A 17,325-nucleotide genomic window follows, 5' to 3' on the forward strand; every position below is an offset into this window, starting at 1 on the left:
CTAGTAATCTCTACTACACAACGAGGCCTGCTGGTGGTCATATTTGTCTGGGTCATACAATTCTATGTTATATAGCTGACCCGACCCCGGCCCCCCATCACAGTTAGGAACGACAATGTGACCCCTGGTTTAGGGCCTATATTATTGCACATAATAATTGCATCGATGAGAGATGGCAGAGGTAGTAGTGGTGAAGTAGTGCAAATTAAACGACAAACAGGTTATTGGTGCTACGTTACAAGTTGTGGGTGTTATACAGTCTGACAGCAGCAGGTATGAATGACCTGCGGTACCTCTCCTTCTTACACTGTGGGTGTAGCAGTCGACTACTAAACGAGCTGCTTAAAGCCCCCACAGCCTCTTGTAGGGGGTGAGAGGGATTATCCATGATTGAGGTCAGCTTGACTAATATCCTCCTCTCACCCACCACCTCAATGGAGTCCAGAGGACAGTCCAAGACTGAGCCAGCCCTTCTGACCAGTTTAAGTTTCTTCCTGTCCCTCTCTGAACTTCCACAGCCCCAGCAGACCACAGCGTAGAAAATCGCTGATGCTACCACAGAATCATAAAAAGTCCTAAGCAGTGTCCTGCACACACCAAAAGACCTCAGTCTTCTCAAGAGGTGGAGACGACTTTGGCCCTTCTTGTACAGGACATCTGTGTTGTTAGTCCAGTCCAGTTTGTTGTTGAGGTGAACGCCCAGGTATTTGTACTCCTCCACAATCTCGATGTCCAAACCCTGGATGTTCACTGGTGCAATTTGAGGAACCAGTTAGATGGGATGTACATATGATGGCTGACTATTGTTGGAGCATCAAATGCGATAGTCCTCAAGTTGAACACTCCAGAAAGAGCTATAAACGTAAATTTTTACCTTAAAGGGCTGATGACACGAACATGACTCTATGCAATTTCTTAAATAAACTATACAACATGGCAAACATGTTAGATTTCTGTTATAATTACGTGAAAAGAAGCTGTTGTTACGCGAATATCCAACTTTTAATTGCACAGCGCAAGAAAACTGGGTCCGTGGCTCGCGGCCATGTTGCGACGTCAGCGGAAGAACACGCTGCGGTTCACTGGCTGTTCTACTCTGGTTCTACTCAATGGAAATGGCGCATGAAAACGCCGGTGAACTCTCTAGTGTTAGCTCTTCCTCTTCTGGGAGTCTAGAATTGTGTTGATCTCTTCCGAATAGAATCTATGATAGCCTACCCTCTTTACCCTTTGCCTCGCGTTGCTAGGCGGCAGTTACATGAAAGCCGCAAGCTTTCACAAGCAAATACATGACTGATATCACGCCGACTTTATGATTACATTTATGATTATCATGTAGAATCTATAGCTCTACGTACCTTTATCTTATGTCATTTCACAACACATGTTCTGACAGGAGGACTGTCTTTGGATCCGGCATAGCTACTAGTTAGACCCCCTCCGGAATACTGGCAGTGTTGCCAGATTGGGTGGTTTCCCGCCCAGTTGGGCAGTTTCAAGTGCATTTTGGTGGGTTTTGAACATATTTTGGGCTGGAAAACATCAGCAGTATCTGTTGCCAGATACTGCTGATGTTTTCCAGCCCAAAATATGTTCAAAACCCACCAAAATGCACTTGAAACCGCCCAACTGGGCAGGAAACCTCCCAATCTGGCAACACTGTGTAGGCACTGCTGATGGTAGTAACACACGTTTGTGCTGAACTGAACATCCAAGAGATTCTTTTAAGCTGGGAAGGGTGTCAAAACAATCCAAATCGAAGTGTTCAGGGCACAGGACGGATGTTGGTGAGGGCTCCCACTTGTCACGAGTGCGCCTGACTTGCTTCACCCACTTCGCATGCAGCTCGGGATCTCTGGGAAACTTGAATAAACTTACCCCATCTTTGTGGGTTTTGAAGCAAAAGCCGGCAACACAACGCGAAGGCATAATATCTCTCTCTCTCTCTATATATATATATCTATATATATATATCTATCTATCTATATATATATATATATATATATATATATACACACACACACACCCCGACTAGTGGCCTAGTGGTAGCGTGTCCGCCTCTCGATCGGGAGATCGTGAGTTCTATTCACGGTCGGGTCATACCAAAGACCATCATAAAAATGGTACCTACTGCCATCTGGCAAGACACGCTGCAATACAAATGTGTATGGGGAGTTAAACTCTCGTGGTTACCAGAGGACTAGCCCCCCACTGTAACCCTAGCTATGTAATAGGCGAGAGGCCGAGGGCTATGGAAACGGAGATCGGCGCCGCCCGATGCGCCACATACAGGTTGGGCCTGGTTAGTACTTGAGTGGGAGACTGCCTAGGAATACCAGGTACTGTAAGGCGTGGGAAGGACTTTGACTTTTGATATTTTTTATATATATATATAAAATGTCTAATAAAAATACTAATAATGATAAACTGAACACCTGTCACATCAACAACAAACTGGTAAGTTAGGAGGAAGGTTCTTTCGCTGACGTCATATAGCTCCTCCTCCTCCTTCGTCTCCTGGGTGCTGCAGCCCCGTCAAATTTGCCAAAATAGCCGAGTTTTTTATCATAACTTGTAAAATAGGCGCCTTCGTGAATTAATATATGGATCATCGGGAATTACTTTTTATGTTATAAAACATCGCCAAAGATGTCAAAAACGTGTCATCAGCACTTTAACTACTTGCACGGGCGGCACGGTGGTGTAGTGGTTAGCACGGTCGCCTCACAGCAAGAAGGTTCCGGGTTCCGGTGGCCGGCGAGGGCCTTTCTGTGTGGAGTTTGCATGTTCTCCCCGTGTCTGCGTGGGTTTCCTCCGGGTGCTCCGGTTTCCCCCACAGTCCAAAGACATGCAGGTTAGGTTAATGTGGGGCGGCCTTGGGCTGAGGTGCCCTTGAGCAAGGTACCGAACCCCTGACTGCTCCCCAGGCGCTCTGGTGTGGCTGCCCACTGCTCTGTGTGTGTTCACTGCTTCAGATGGGTTAAATGCAGAGGATGAATTTCACTGTGCTTGAAGTGTGCATGTACACAATTATATTAATTGTGCATGCACACAATTATAATTACAGTAGCCATATCCTTTGTAAAAACGTGTTAAATAAACATTGCAGTCATGCCTGTTTTTCATATTTCATTGTCATTATTTGTAAATTTTTATAAAACAAGCACATATCTGTTAAGTATAGTATTTTTCATATTTTTTAAGAAAACGGGGATCCTATAGTTCAAAAACTTGACGTGATAGAGAAAAACTGAGATCAGTTTTGGATTCCGCCCCCAAAATTAGTTAAAAACAGCTGTCAGACCTAACTCAACAAAAATTGTTCCCCAGTGGGCTGAGGTGCCCTTTATTAATTTTTTTTAAATAAATAATTATTTCTTTAAAAAAAAAAAATCAGTATGTGGTATTAAGTTAACAAAACAGTTTTTATTTCAAATTTGTTGGACATAGACTTATGTAGTACAAAATATATCTTTTACAGTAGCATGCAAAAGTTTGGGCACCCTTGCTGAAAATGTCTGTTACTGTGAATAGTTAGGGACCGTATATTCAATCTTCACATCTCTGCGCACTTTAGTGGGAATCACATCAAAGTAATCCTGCTAATGCCGTACGACTGTGACTATTAGTCGCAGGCTTGCATCGTTGGTTCTGTCCACATCATCCGGCTCAAAATAATGCCGGTTAAATATGTCTTCACGTCACTCGCTCAATCTATTACCTTTTTCATATATGTCCACTTTGAAGAAAACCTTTTAATTCAGTCAGGAAATGTTTTAAATTTAGTGGACATGGGCTGTAAGATGATGGTACAAACTAGAGCCAAAAAAAAAAAAGTCTTGGGAAAATTTCTGCGATTAAAAGAATAGTCCAGTTCAGTCATGTGTAAATTTGCCATGTGCATGCAAAAGTTTGGGCACCCTTGCTGAAAATGTCTGTTACTGTGAATAGTTAAGTGAGCAGAAGACGAACCGATCACCAAAAGGCATAAAGGTAAAGACGAGACATTTCTTTTCAGCATTTTCTGCAAGATTTGTGTCTTATTTTTGTTTGTACAACTGGAGAGTGAAAAAAGAAAAGGAAGACCATGTAAAAGTTTGGGCGCCCCAATACATTTGAGTTCTCAGGTAACTTTTACCAAGGTTCCAGACCTTAATTAGCTTATTGAGCTGTGGCTTGTTCAAATTCTTCATTAGGAAAGGTCAGATGATGCAGATTTCAAAGCTGTATAAATTCTCTGACTCCTCAAACTTGTCCCTAAAATCAACAGCCATGGGCTCCTCTAAGCAACTCCCTCGCATTCTGAATAATAAAATAAGTGATGCTCACAAAGCAGGAGAAGGCTACAAGAACGTAGCAAAGTGTTTTCAGGTAGCTGTTTCCTCAGATTTTAATGTTATTAAGAAATGACAGTTAACAGAAACAGTGGAGATCAAGGTGAGGTCTGGAAGATGAAGAAAACTTTCTGAAAGAACTGCTCGTTGGATTGCTAGAAAGGCAAATAAAAACCCTGTTTGACTGCAAAAGACCTTCAGAAAGATTTAGCAGACCCTGGAGTGGTGGTGCACTGTTCTACTATGCAGCGACACCTGAACAAATATGACCTTCATGGGAGAGTCATCAGAAGAAAACCTTTCCTGCATCCTAGCCACAAAATTCAGCGTCTGAAGTTTGCAAATGAACATCTAAATAAGCCTGATGCATTTTGGAAACAAGTCCTGTGGACTGATGAAATCAAAATAGAACTTTTTGGCCACAATGTGCAAAGGTATGTTTGGAGAAAAAAGGGTGGCAAATTCCAGGAAAAGAACACCTCTCCAACTCTGAAGCATGGGTGTGGATCGATCATGCTTTGGGGTTGTGTTGCAGCCAGTGGCACAGGGCACATTTCACTGGTCGAGAGAAGCATGGATTCGAATAAATACCAGCAAACTCTGGAAGCAAACATCACACCATCTGTAAAAAAGTTGAAGTTAAAAAGAGGATGGGTCCTACAATAAGACAATGATCCAAAACACACCTCAAAATCTACAATGGAATACCTCAAGAGGCCCAAGCTGAAGGTTTTGCCCTGGCCCTCACAGTCCCCGACCTAAACATCATTGAAAATCTGTGGATAGATCTCAAAAGAGCAGTGCATGCAAGACAGCCCAAGAAACTTGTAGAACTGGAAGCCTTTTGCAAGGACGAATGTGTGAAAATCCCCCAGGTGAGAACTGAAAGATTATTAGCTGGCTACAAAAAGTGTTTACAAGCTGTGATACTTGCCAAAGGGGGCGTTACTAGGTACTAACCATGCAGGGTGCCCAAACTTTTGCTTCGGGCCCTTTTTTTTTTGTGTCATTTTGAAAATATAAAAGATGAAAAATTGTTTTTGCTTAAAATATAAAGGGAATGAGTCATCTTTAACTTTATACCTTTTGGAGATCATTTCATCTTCAACTTGCTTAACTGTTCACAGTAACAGCAATTTTGATTAGGGGTGCCCAAACTTTTGCATACCACTGTATATAAATATATCGATGTCGGTGTTTACGTAAATGAGGAGAAAAATCCTGGGTCAGAAAATCTCTCTCAAAGTAGTTCCGTAGATCACATTTTGTTTATCATTCGTTGTTTGTATTAATTTCTAGTTTTGGAGTTTAGCAATAAATGTCAACAGGAAATTGACACTGTAACCACATGGACATCCAGGTCAAAGGTCGCATGTCATTCCTCGAACCAAAATATAAAATGGCGTCTAATTCTGTTTATTACAGTCAGATTCCAAATACTCTTTAAAACATTCCATTCTGTTATGAATCAGAAAAAAAATTTAATTCCATCAATATCGTCTGATACTCAAGGTTTCAGTATCACGATCAGAAGAGACAAGTGGTATCGTGCCATCTCTAAATTACACTAGAGCGGCGGCTACAATTATCGACACCTTTTCAGATTTAGTTTCAGTTACAACAGTTATTATTGGTTAATTAATCAACCGGAAGACCCGCCTCGCCCGTTGATCTTGCCGTCTGATGACCTGAGATGGAATTTTTTCCGCACGATCAGCAATTTGAGGAAAACCCGGACGTTATGATCGCAGGTAAGCATGGTGGAAAGATCATGGACATGTTTTTACTTCTCAAACTCGCCGATATTTCATGATCTCCTCGTCGAAACCTTACTTTTTCATTTGACAGTCACCGTTTTGTATCTAAATGCGTGTTTAAGAATCACGTGAGGTGTCGATAATAGTGATCACTTTCACCAGTGTCCACCATTATCGACACCCTGTGGAATTAAGGGACATTTACAACTGTTATGGATCGATCTTTATGTAACATTGTTGAAGATGAAGTACTTTAAAAAAATAAATAAGTGCTGTGATTTTATAATTTTTTTTTTTCTGATCCATAAGAGAATGGGATGTTTATAGAGTATTTAGAGTCCTATTGTAATAAATAGAATTAGACCAGAATTAAATTCCTAGCATATTAAAAAAAAAATTACATGATTGAAATATTCAAATTTTTTTTTGCAGTTTGTTGTAAATATCTACCACATATTACAATATGGGCGGCACGGTGGTGTAGTGGTTAGCGCTGTCGCCTCACAGCAAGAAGGTCCGGGTTCGAGCCCCGTGGCCGGCGAGGGCCTTTCTGTGTGGAGTTTGCATGTTCTCCCCGTGTCCGCGTGGGTTTCCTCCGGGTGCTCCGGTTTCCCCCACAGTCCAAAGACATGCAGGTTAGGTTAACTGGTGACTCTAAATTGACCGTAGGTGTGAATGTGAGTGTGAATGGTTGTCTGTGTCTATGTGTCAGCCCTGTGATGACCTGGTGACTTGTCCAGGGTGTACCCCGCCTTTCGCCCGTAGTCAGCTGGGATAGGCTCCAGCTTGCCTGCGACCCTGTAGAACAGGATAAAGCGGCTACAGATAATGAGAGATGAGATTACAATATCAGTCGACATTTTATATTTTGGTTCGAGGAATGACATGCGACCTTTTGACCTGGATTCTCTGTGGTTACAATGTCAATTGCCTGTTGATGTTTATTGGTAAACTACAAAACTAGAAATTAATATAAATAACAGCGAATGAACAAAATGTGATCTACAACCCCGATTCCAAAAAAGTTGGGACAAAGTACAAATTGTAAATAAAAACGGAATGCAATGATGTGGAAGTTTCAAAATTCCATATTTTATTCAGAATTGAACATAGATGACATATCAAATGTTTAAACTGAGAAAATGTATCATTTCAAGAGAAAAATTAGGTGATTTTTAAATTTCATGACAACAACACATCTCAAAAAAGTTGGGACAAGGTCATATTTACCACTGTGAGACATCCCCTTTTCTCTTTACAACAGTTTGTAAACGTCTGGGGACTGAGGAGACAAGTTGCTCAAGTTTAGGGATAGGAATGTTAACCCATTCTTGTCTAATGTAGGATTCTAGTTGCTCAACTGTCTTAGGTCTTTTTTGTCGTATCTTCCGTTTTATGATGCGTCAAATGTTTTCTATGGGTGAAAGATCTGGACTGCAGGCTGGCCAGTTCAGTACCCGGACCCTTCTTCTACGCAGCCATGATGCTGTAATTGATGCAGTATGTGGTTTGGCATTGTCATGTTGGAAAATGCAAGGTCTTCCCTGAAAGAGACGTCGTCTGGATGGGAGCATATGTTGCTCTAGAACCTGGATATACCTTTCAGCATTGATGGTGTTTTTCCAGATGTGTAAGCTGCCCATGCCACACGCACTAATGCAACCCCACACCATCAGAGATGCAGGCTTCTGAACTGAGCGCTGGTAACAACTTGGGTCGTCCTTCTCCTCTTTAGTCTGAATGACACGGCGTCCCTGATTTTCCATAAAGAACTTCAAATTTTGATTCGTCTGACCACAGAACAGTTTTCTACTCTGCCACAGTCCATTTTAAATGAGCCTTGGCCCAGAGAAGACGTCTGCGCTTCTGGATCGTGTTTAGATACGGCTGCTTCTTTGAACTATAGTTTTTTAGCTGGCAATGGCGGATAGCACGGTGAATTGTGTTCACAGATAATGTTCTCTGGAAATATTCCTGAGCCCATTTTGTGATTTCCAATACAGAAGCATGCCTGTATGTGATGCAGTGCCGTCTAAGGGCCCGAAGATCACGGGCACCCAGTATGGTTTTCCGGCCTTGACCCTTACGCACAGAGATTCTTCCAGATTCTCTGAATCTTTTGATATTATGCACTGTAGATGATGATATGTTCAAACTCTTTGCAATTTTACACTGTCGAACTCCTTTCTGATATTGCTCCACTATTTGTCGGCGCAGAATTAGGAGGATTGGTGATCCTCTTCCCATCTTTACTTCTGAGAGCCGCTGTCACTCCAAGGCTACATCCACACGACAACGGCAACGAGATGTTATTTAAAAATATATCGCGTCCAAATGGGCAACGATCAGTAAAATATCAGGTCCATATGGCAATTAGGGTTGGGCGGTAACCAAATTTTGATACCTTTAAACCGTCTCTGTGTTTTCCCGGGGTATTCGGTATTACCGAGAAAAAAATATTTTGTTTCGGCCTACTGTGTAACGTGCGCCTATACCGGCGGACCTTGTCCAGACCTGCGCCTATGCCTCAAATGTACTATTTAAAAGCAGCATAGCGAATTGTGTGCATTGTGGTATGGATTAAGCAGCAAAGCGAATTTTGTGCATTGATGAATGGATTAAGAGATATTTCAAAGCATCACGCAACTCTTCCTTCATCTTGAAAATAGCATTCAACTGTCGTTTACACATGTCTGCGTTGAAACGCCATTTGCAGCACTATTTCACCTACTCCATCAAAAAAAAGTACACGATGAGCAGGATCATACCCTTTCAAGCATGGGAAATAAAGAAAAGAAAAAGAATCAACCAACACCCAAGTCCGTTTAGACTGCGCGATAAACCATATTCTTCAGCGCAAATGAGGCGAACCTAATTCAAATGCGTGATAGCTGCACAAGGCAAAATCATATGGGCCCACGTCATGCCATGGCGGGGAAATTAATAATCAAATGGCCTTACCTTGCTTAAAACGTTGTCTTGATCACATAACTCCTTCCAGTTATTCCACTTAAATCCATACGGTTTAACACACCCAACAAAGATAGCAAGCGCATTGCTAATTCCCACCAGAAACCTAACAGTTTACGCTACGATGTTTTCTTCCGTTTCTTCAGTAGATGACATTTCAAACGTTTATTACCCACATCCCAAATGTCATACGTTATATTATTTTACCTTGTTGTTACTCATGTAACCTACTCAAAACACAACTCATTGGAGAGATCTCGTGGAAGTGGAGTACCCCAGGCTATGGTGTGCCTTAGGGGACATATTAGATTTTTCGTTTGGTTTGAAACCAAAATACTGCCACACTGCCGATGTTGTATTTTTTTTTTTGCCACTAACTCGTTATCTTGACTTGCCATCTTTCAACCGCGGTCTCTTTTTTTAGATAGGACAGTATAGAGAGACAGGAAATGAGCGGGGGAGAGAGAGACGGGATCGGGAAATAACCTCGGGTCAGAATCGAACCCGGGTCCCCGGATTTATGGTACGGTGCCTTAGCCATCTGAGCCATGACACCCCCGGTCTCAGTCTCTTGCGAAGCTTTCTGTCAGACTCCAAAATGTCACGCAGGGTTGCCATGGTAACGACATAAACAACCCTGCACGCGATGAAAACTTCTTTAGGAAATTGATAGAATTAGTGAAAATACGATCACACAGTTATTCGGAATGATCTTCAATTTATTATTTTATATTATGACCTCATGTACTCCATATTTATTTAGATATTATATATTTTTTTTAAATGACGGTAATGAGACCGATACCGTTGGTACTTTTGGATACCTCGGGATACCTTCTTACCGTAATACCGCCCAACCCTAATGGCAATGCAAAGCTTGCTGAAAACGATGCAATACACATGCCACACCTCTAGGGGCGCTGTAAGACAGTCCCTTCGGAGACACCAGAACAATAGAAGTAAGGATGCATGCGCATAAACTATTATGCGCGAGACTTCATATTAGCCACAAAGTCAGGAAAATCTGTTCGTAAAATTACATTATAATGACCAAATACAATGAAAAGTATTTTTCCAGTCTCACCTGTGAAAGGTAATCCCATGTGATCTCGTTTGGACGGTAAACCTGTTGGTACAGTTAAACGCAGCTAATCTTTATTCTCCGCTTTGACCTATCCAATATGGCGGCGAGGATGACGTATGATTCTACGCGGAAGGCGGCGTCTTTAACGGTCCGGAATAAATTGAATGCTACACGTTGATGGATTAATTTGCTCCTCTACGCCCTTTTTGAGGAATGTATTGTCGGACTTAAACCAGTATCTGAAGAGGTGAGATCGCTCCTTTTTTTCCCTATTTTTGCTGGCGGGATTGACTCTGCGAAGAGTCTCTCTCTCTCTCTCACTTTGCACCATTACACAAATATTCACAGTGAAAATATTTTGTAAGCGCGTTTCATGAACCAAGTTATAGGATTTGTTGACAACTCGCATCGAGTTCGTTACACTTCTACCCGGCGTGAAGCACTCACAGTCATGTGGTTGTGACGTCATCGTAAACAAATCCGTTCTACTCATCCAGACGACTTCACAACGGCAATGTTGCCAGATCTTTCCACTCTGGAACCCGTTCTCAAAAAGATTGCGTTTTGGGCACCCAAAACGCCGGTGCCGTGTGGACGCCAGGCCGAAAAGATAAGCAATTGTATCGGAGTCACCTGAATCCGTTGCCGTGTGGACAGGGCCCAAGATGCTCTTTTTATACCCAGTCATGTTAATGACCTATTGCCAATTGACCTAATGAGTTGCAATTTGGTCCTCCAGCTGTTCCTTTTTTGTACCTTTTAACTTTTCCAGCCTCTTATTGCCCCTGTCCCAACTTTTTTGAGATGTGTTGCTGTCATGAAATTTCAAATGAGCCAATATTTGGCATGAAACTTCAAAATGTCTCACTTTCGACATTTGATATGTTGTCTATGTTCTATTGTGAATACAATATCAGTTTTTGAGATTTGTAAATTATTGCATTCCGTTTTTATTTACAATTTGTACTTTGTCCCAACTTTTTTGGAATCGGGGTTGTATGAAAATACTTTGAAAGCGGTTAGAAAGTGGAACAAAAATTTTCTGACTGGTTACAAATTCATTTACGTAAACACTGACATCAGTATATTTATATAAAAGAGGTTTTGTACTAAATATGTCTATGTAAAACAAATTTTTAAACTGTTTTAATACCACATTTTATTTATATATAAAAATAATCATCTGGGTGTCGATAATTGTGGAACGGTGTCACATGATCTGATAAGCTAAGTAATCGGGAATCAACTCACTTTTTTCCAGTGGAAGTTTGAGTAATTATTCCTGCACAATTTACGCATTGAAAGTCTTTTCTACTTTTGCAACGGCCAAAAGATCGTTAAGGTGTCGATAATTGTAGCCGCCGCTCTACTTTGCTCTGCACAAAGGCAAACTATTTTTCCCTTCATTCTTGGTCATGGAAATTTAGCCAGTGAAAGTCTGAATTTTTAACATTTGGCTTGGAGTCAGATTTAGGGCCCGTTTACACGAGGACGCTGTCGGGTAAAAACGACTAAATATTTTATCGGAAGTGCCTTTCGTCTACACGGGGACGGCGTTTCCGAGGCTGAAAAACGGAAAAAATTGAAAACGCCTTCCAGAGCGGATAAGTTAAAAACAGCCCCCGTTGCATATCTGTTCTAAACTACCCAATACGTGAAACTGCTCGGATCTGCTCACGTCGGGTACGCGTTTACGTCATACATATGTCATATACTGTACATGCCAGCCTGGGAAGTAAGAAAGTAAGTAAAAAAGTAAGAGCATGTCTGATTACATCGATCCAACGGACCTTCAAGCTGCTCTGGCAGCTTTAATAAACGTCCAGGAGTCCTTCGAACATCTATACCGAATCTGCACATATACTGTTAATGAACAGAGGCGGGTATAGTATGCTCTTACTTTCTTACTTACCATAGCCAGAGTAGTCAAAGTTTTCACGGCGCAGATGTGCAGATCAGACAAGACGGAAGACGTTGCGCATGCGTGCAGACATAGCGGAGGTCTTTCACAGCAACACCTAGCCACCTGGCATGCACATCCAATTGAATTCCACACATTTATGCATCACCGTATAGACGCAGATTTCCTCCTTGAAAATGGTCGTGTAGACGCGGAAAAAAGTGAGAACGAAAACGGACTTTTGCGTTTTTGTTTCAGACCGTCCCCGTGTAAAGTGGGCCTTATACCTTGGCTTTAAAATGTTATTAACTGAAGTACTTCCCTTCGAGGGAAACACAATACACAGAGAAAAATACATCGCTAATGTGTTTTTTTTTTTCTTTCAAGCGTTCCACAGAAAATCACTTACAAATATATTAAACATGACAAAGTGTGAAATAAAAATGTTTTCTAAAGTCCAATTCTTTTCCATTAGTTGCAGGATTGAATCAAAAATCCCCCCCCAAAAGTGGATCTGGTACCTGATCCTGAGTATCGTTTCAGTTCTGCGTTTAAATACTAGATGGACACTCGGTACAGTGCATATCTCCGCCAAGCTGCATATTATCAACATCAAAATCAAATCACTTGAATCTAGGATAATCCTAAAGCAGTCCACCAAATTTCATCCAAATCCGTTCACTAGTTTTTGAGGTACGTTGAGAGCAGACAAAGTTGGCGGAGGTAATAATCAAAAGAAAAAGAGGCGTCGATTGTCTGTTTGCCGTAATTCCAGTCACACACTTTTTATATAAATACTCATTGTAATATTGTTTCTATGGTGACTAATTGCTTGTATGGAGGACAACTGACGTAATTAATGAAAGCACGTACGTGCAGAGACGTTTGTTTAACGCATGTACAGATGAGTCCTTCATTACAGATGCTGTAAAGTAAGTGATAACATGACATTGCGACTGCTTCCTGTAGGACGCCATCCGGATGATGATCACACAGGCCAACAATCACCTTGAGGAGCTGAAGAGATCTCTCGCTTTGGCTGGACGGTGAAAAGCTGCGAATGCAGGCTCCTGCATGAGTAACCTGGACTGACGGGAGGACTCGCAGTGCTGAAGGCATGGGCCGCGGGCAGAGAACATGGCCTCCATCGCCCGATGGTGCAGACTGCTGCGTCGTGATGTTCCTTGCTCTTTGTTACCTGATCGTGTTTTTACGTTCGAATGGAGAAATCGCGCTGTTAGTTTTTATGTAAACGTGTTTTTCAATAAAAGCAAGCCGAATAAATTGGAGGTTGTATTTCATTCAAACGGAGTCAACACTAATTATTACTGGTTTACCTCCGAAACACCATTTTTCTCAGCAACCACAAATCATAGCCACTTGATATTTGGTACCGAGCTTCAGCTTGGGGTTCTATACCGCGTATACCGTTTTCAGGTCTGTCGCACATCGACTTCCTGTTTACAGACAATGTATTTATGAAACACATAGTGGCGATTTACAAAATTTTCGTAACATTTTTCTCAGTAATCACAAATCATAGCCACTTGATATTTGGTACCAACTTCAGCTTGGGGTTCTATACCGCGTATACCGTTTTCAGGTCTGTTGCACATCAACTTCCTGTTTACAGACAATGTATTTACGAAACACATAGGAAAATATTTTGTAAATCTACACTATGTGTTTCGTAAATACATTGTCTGTAAACAGGAAGTTGATGTGCGACAGACCTGAAAACGGTATACGCGGTATAGAACCCCAAGCTGAAGCTTGGTACCAAATATCAAGTGGCGATGATTTGTGATTACTGAGAAAAATGTTACGAAAATTTTGTAAATCTACACTGCGTTTCATAAATACATTGTCTGTAAACAGGAAGTCGATGGGCGACAGACCTGAAAACGGTATACGCGGTATAGAACCCCAAGCTGAAGCTCGGTACCAAATATCAAGCAGTTGTGATTTGTAGTTGCTGAGAAAAATGTTAGTGTAGATTTACAAAATATTTTCCTAACATTTTTCTCAGCAACTACAAATCACAACTGCTTGATATTTGGTACCGAGCTTCAGCTTGGGGTTCTATACCGCGTATACCGTTTTCAGGTCTGTCGCCCATCAACTTCCTGTTTACAGACAATATATTTGCAAAACATATAGCATGGATTCCTGATGCTATTTTAAGAAGCAAAATGCTATTTCAAAATGAGTTTACCAGGATGCTATTTGAAATCCTTGGAGAGACACTGCTCTTTACTTACTTGTTTCAGGGTTAATTATTTGTTGAAGTCAACATTCATAAGAAGTGTCCTATTCCTTCGATTGCTTGCGTTCTGATATAAGCGAGAGCGGTAGCTCACAGCTGATCCTGCAACGTTCTACAAAATGGATGTGAAATAGCAGGAAAGCAGATAATATACAGATTCAGTATGGCTAGTGATGATGGCAGAAGAGTTTGTGCAATTGTTACCGAACTGTACAAAAAAAAAAAAATACACAAAGCACAACGAAGTTAACCAGGCTTGTAGCGTACTCAAGTCTGACTCGTGCTCTAATTTTAAGGACTTTTTTTTTTGTAACATGCCATAATTTAGCAGAAGATATTTATAGCTACATTAATTTTTATACTAATTTCGTCCAAGAGAATGCACAATCATACGTCATGTTCAGGAACAAACTAACGTTAATGGTGCTAAAATGCCTGGAGAGAAGCCCCTAGGATTGTCCGCTTTGCTTATACAGACTTCTGGTGCAGTGGGGGGAAAAAATGCACTGCTATGTGTTCCATATGTAGAAGAACTATCGAGGGGACGACCTCGAACTTCAATCGTCATTTGGTAAGACTCCACCCAGAGAAGGAAGTGACATGCTGTGTTCATTGCCCCATTGATAGCGGGGATTGCTTGCTGAGCGATGAACTAGCTAGTGTTAACCCTCTCTCATGTTATTTGCCCTGTTGATAGTGGGCGTGGCTTGCTGAGCGATGGACAAGCTTATGTGTAGCCTGTTAACTAAAATGGGGCGGTCAAGCAGGAACGTCAGTCCAATATAGTAGCAGAGACGCTTTCACATAAAGGCAGCAAGAGCCACCATCAAATGGTGCCATTGGAGTCTTGTTCTCGGACTTGGACCGGAGGTTTAGTGACCGGACTACAATACTGACGCAGTTGTAGTCTTAAGCTTGGTACAGGAGTGCATCGTAAGTAAATTAGTACACACAAAGTCAACCATAAACTCATTTATTGAACACAAAGAAATACATAATATTTAAATAAATCAGAGGAGATTTCTGGTAGGGTTTAGTGTGCAGAGTGATGTATGCAACTTGGATCACAGCCTCAGGTGTGAATAAGTGGGTAGTCCATGGGTTCATAGTGTTGGACAATTCTGAATAGAGAGATCAAAACGTCGTACGCTAATGCAAACGTGAGAGAACTCTGTTAAAGGAGAACTGAAGGCAAATTTTTTTTAATCAAAATTCTATTTCTCATTTTATTAAACAAAATAATGCATTTTCGATCGCCATTTTGTCGCTGCTATAGCAAGTTATGAGTGTTTGAAATACGCTCTGTAATACATCAGTCCATATGTCAGAGCAATGGCAGTAAACGAGATTCACTGAGACCTGAGCGAGACATCGTAGGACGGAAGTAAAACGTACAGCGGAAATCAAAGCGACCGACATCTGCCAACGTTGTCAAAAGACGCACGCGCCCTCTTTCGAATCAAGCCGGAAGTTTTCTGTTTTGATAGCAATCAGGAAAGTCTGAAAAAAGTAGGCAGTAATCGTCATGTAAACTCGTTTTTGTGCAATATTTCGTTTGGAAAACAGTTTTCAAAATGGCGGCGCTGACACTTCACGTTTTGAAGTCTCGCACAAGTCCCGTGAAGATCGCGTGGATAAGCGACGCCTGCCGTGGACCAAATGAACTAAATTGAACGTTGCTAAAAACAAATAGGCTGATAAGTATATTTAATTGCAAATAGTTGCCAATACGAGTCACGATATAAAGTTACTAAAACCGAAAATGTAATTGAAGAACATGTTAAAACAAGTTTAAAAAAATGACTTCAGTTCTCCTTTAAAAGTCTCAAAGCAGGTTGAGCCTGGGAACGAAAGAAGCCCGAACACTAGCTGGATAAAAATGACGTTTCGTCACGGTAGCTGCTTTTGTATTTCGCCTTTTGATGATTTCAAATGCTATAGAATACAGACAAAAGAAGAGACATTGTATTAAAAAAAATACAAAAACAGAGCAGGAATCAACACGGCTTCAGCTGTAAAGCCTTCAGTTTATTGTTCTAAGCGAGTCATCTTCCTTTGCTCTATCCTCTGTGCCTGTGTAATAAAAGCAAACAAAGTTACGCATGTTTAAACAGGAGCATAGATCATTTTTAACTCCTACTGGCACCAAAAATCAGTAAGTGGTGAATAGTATGAGACAGGCAGTAGCGCATGGTGCAATTCTTCTAACCTCTACTTTGAAATAGCCACTTCTCTAACAGCTTATACTGTATAACTTCTTAGCTTTTAAAATTTGATTGACAGCCAGCGTATACCTTTTTATTCATTTTTTTTTCAATGTAAACAGTGTTTTAAGCACATCTGTGCCTGTCCAGTGTAAAGAGTCCTCGAGTACATGAACTCCAGAATGAACTGATGTTACGGAGCACCCAAAAGGACTGTAGATCATATACACTACCTTGCGTTAAGTGTTCACGTTTTGTAAATGATACTGACCAGCTAAGGAGTGGAGTAGTCAGAGACGCAACCTCTTCTACAATATGCTTCCACCACCATGCTTCACTGATGAGGGTGAGGATCAGTGCTGGAGTTGTCAAATGTAGCCCCAAAATATTTGTTCTCATCAGATCTGAGAAGCTGATTGAGGGGTTTCAGATTAACAGCGGTAAATGTTATAATAATTTTAGTCCAGTTTAATATTATGGGCTATTTTGTGTGGAGTCGTGGTTTACTATGATTTACAGTCCTAATATGGAAAATTCAAGGGGAGTGAATACTTATGCAAGGCACTGTATATTGATAGAGATATAGTGCCTTGCAAAAGTATTCATTCCGCTTGGTGTTTGCACTCTTTTGTCGCATTACAAGCTGGAATTAATATGGATTTTTGGAGGGTTAGCACCATTTGATTTACACAACACGCCGACCACTTTCAAGGTGCACTTTTTTTTTTTTGAGACACAAACAATAAGATGAAAAAACAGAAATCTGGAGTGCGCATAGGTATTCACCCCCTTTCATATGAAACCCCTAAA

At 41.2% G+C, this 17,325-nt stretch overlaps 1 protein-coding gene across 2 annotated transcripts in view; it reads left to right on the forward strand.

Annotated features, from left to right (window-relative positions):
* The window catches only part of lyrm2 (LYR motif containing 2), an 18,742-nt gene extending 5,413 nt beyond the window's left edge, over positions 1 to 13,329 (forward strand). Inside the window, exons 3-4 of one of the 2 annotated variants that reach the window (XM_060913973.1) lie at positions 3,952 to 3,993; positions 13,015 to 13,329. In XM_060913973.1, the coding sequence (XP_060769956.1) occupies positions 3,952 to 3,993; positions 13,015 to 13,095 (123 nt within the window). In that variant the 3' untranslated portion in view covers positions 13,096 to 13,329. The remainder of the gene's footprint in view (positions 1 to 3,951; positions 3,994 to 13,014) is intronic. The other variant, XM_060913974.1, reaches the window with a different exon arrangement.
* The last annotated feature ends 3,996 nt before the right edge of the window (positions 13,330 to 17,325 follow it).

The sequence above is a fragment of the Neoarius graeffei genome, chromosome 2 (assembly GCF_027579695.1).
Source record: "Neoarius graeffei isolate fNeoGra1 chromosome 2, fNeoGra1.pri, whole genome shotgun sequence".
NCBI classification, from domain to species: domain Eukaryota; kingdom Metazoa; phylum Chordata; class Actinopteri; order Siluriformes; family Ariidae; genus Neoarius; species Neoarius graeffei.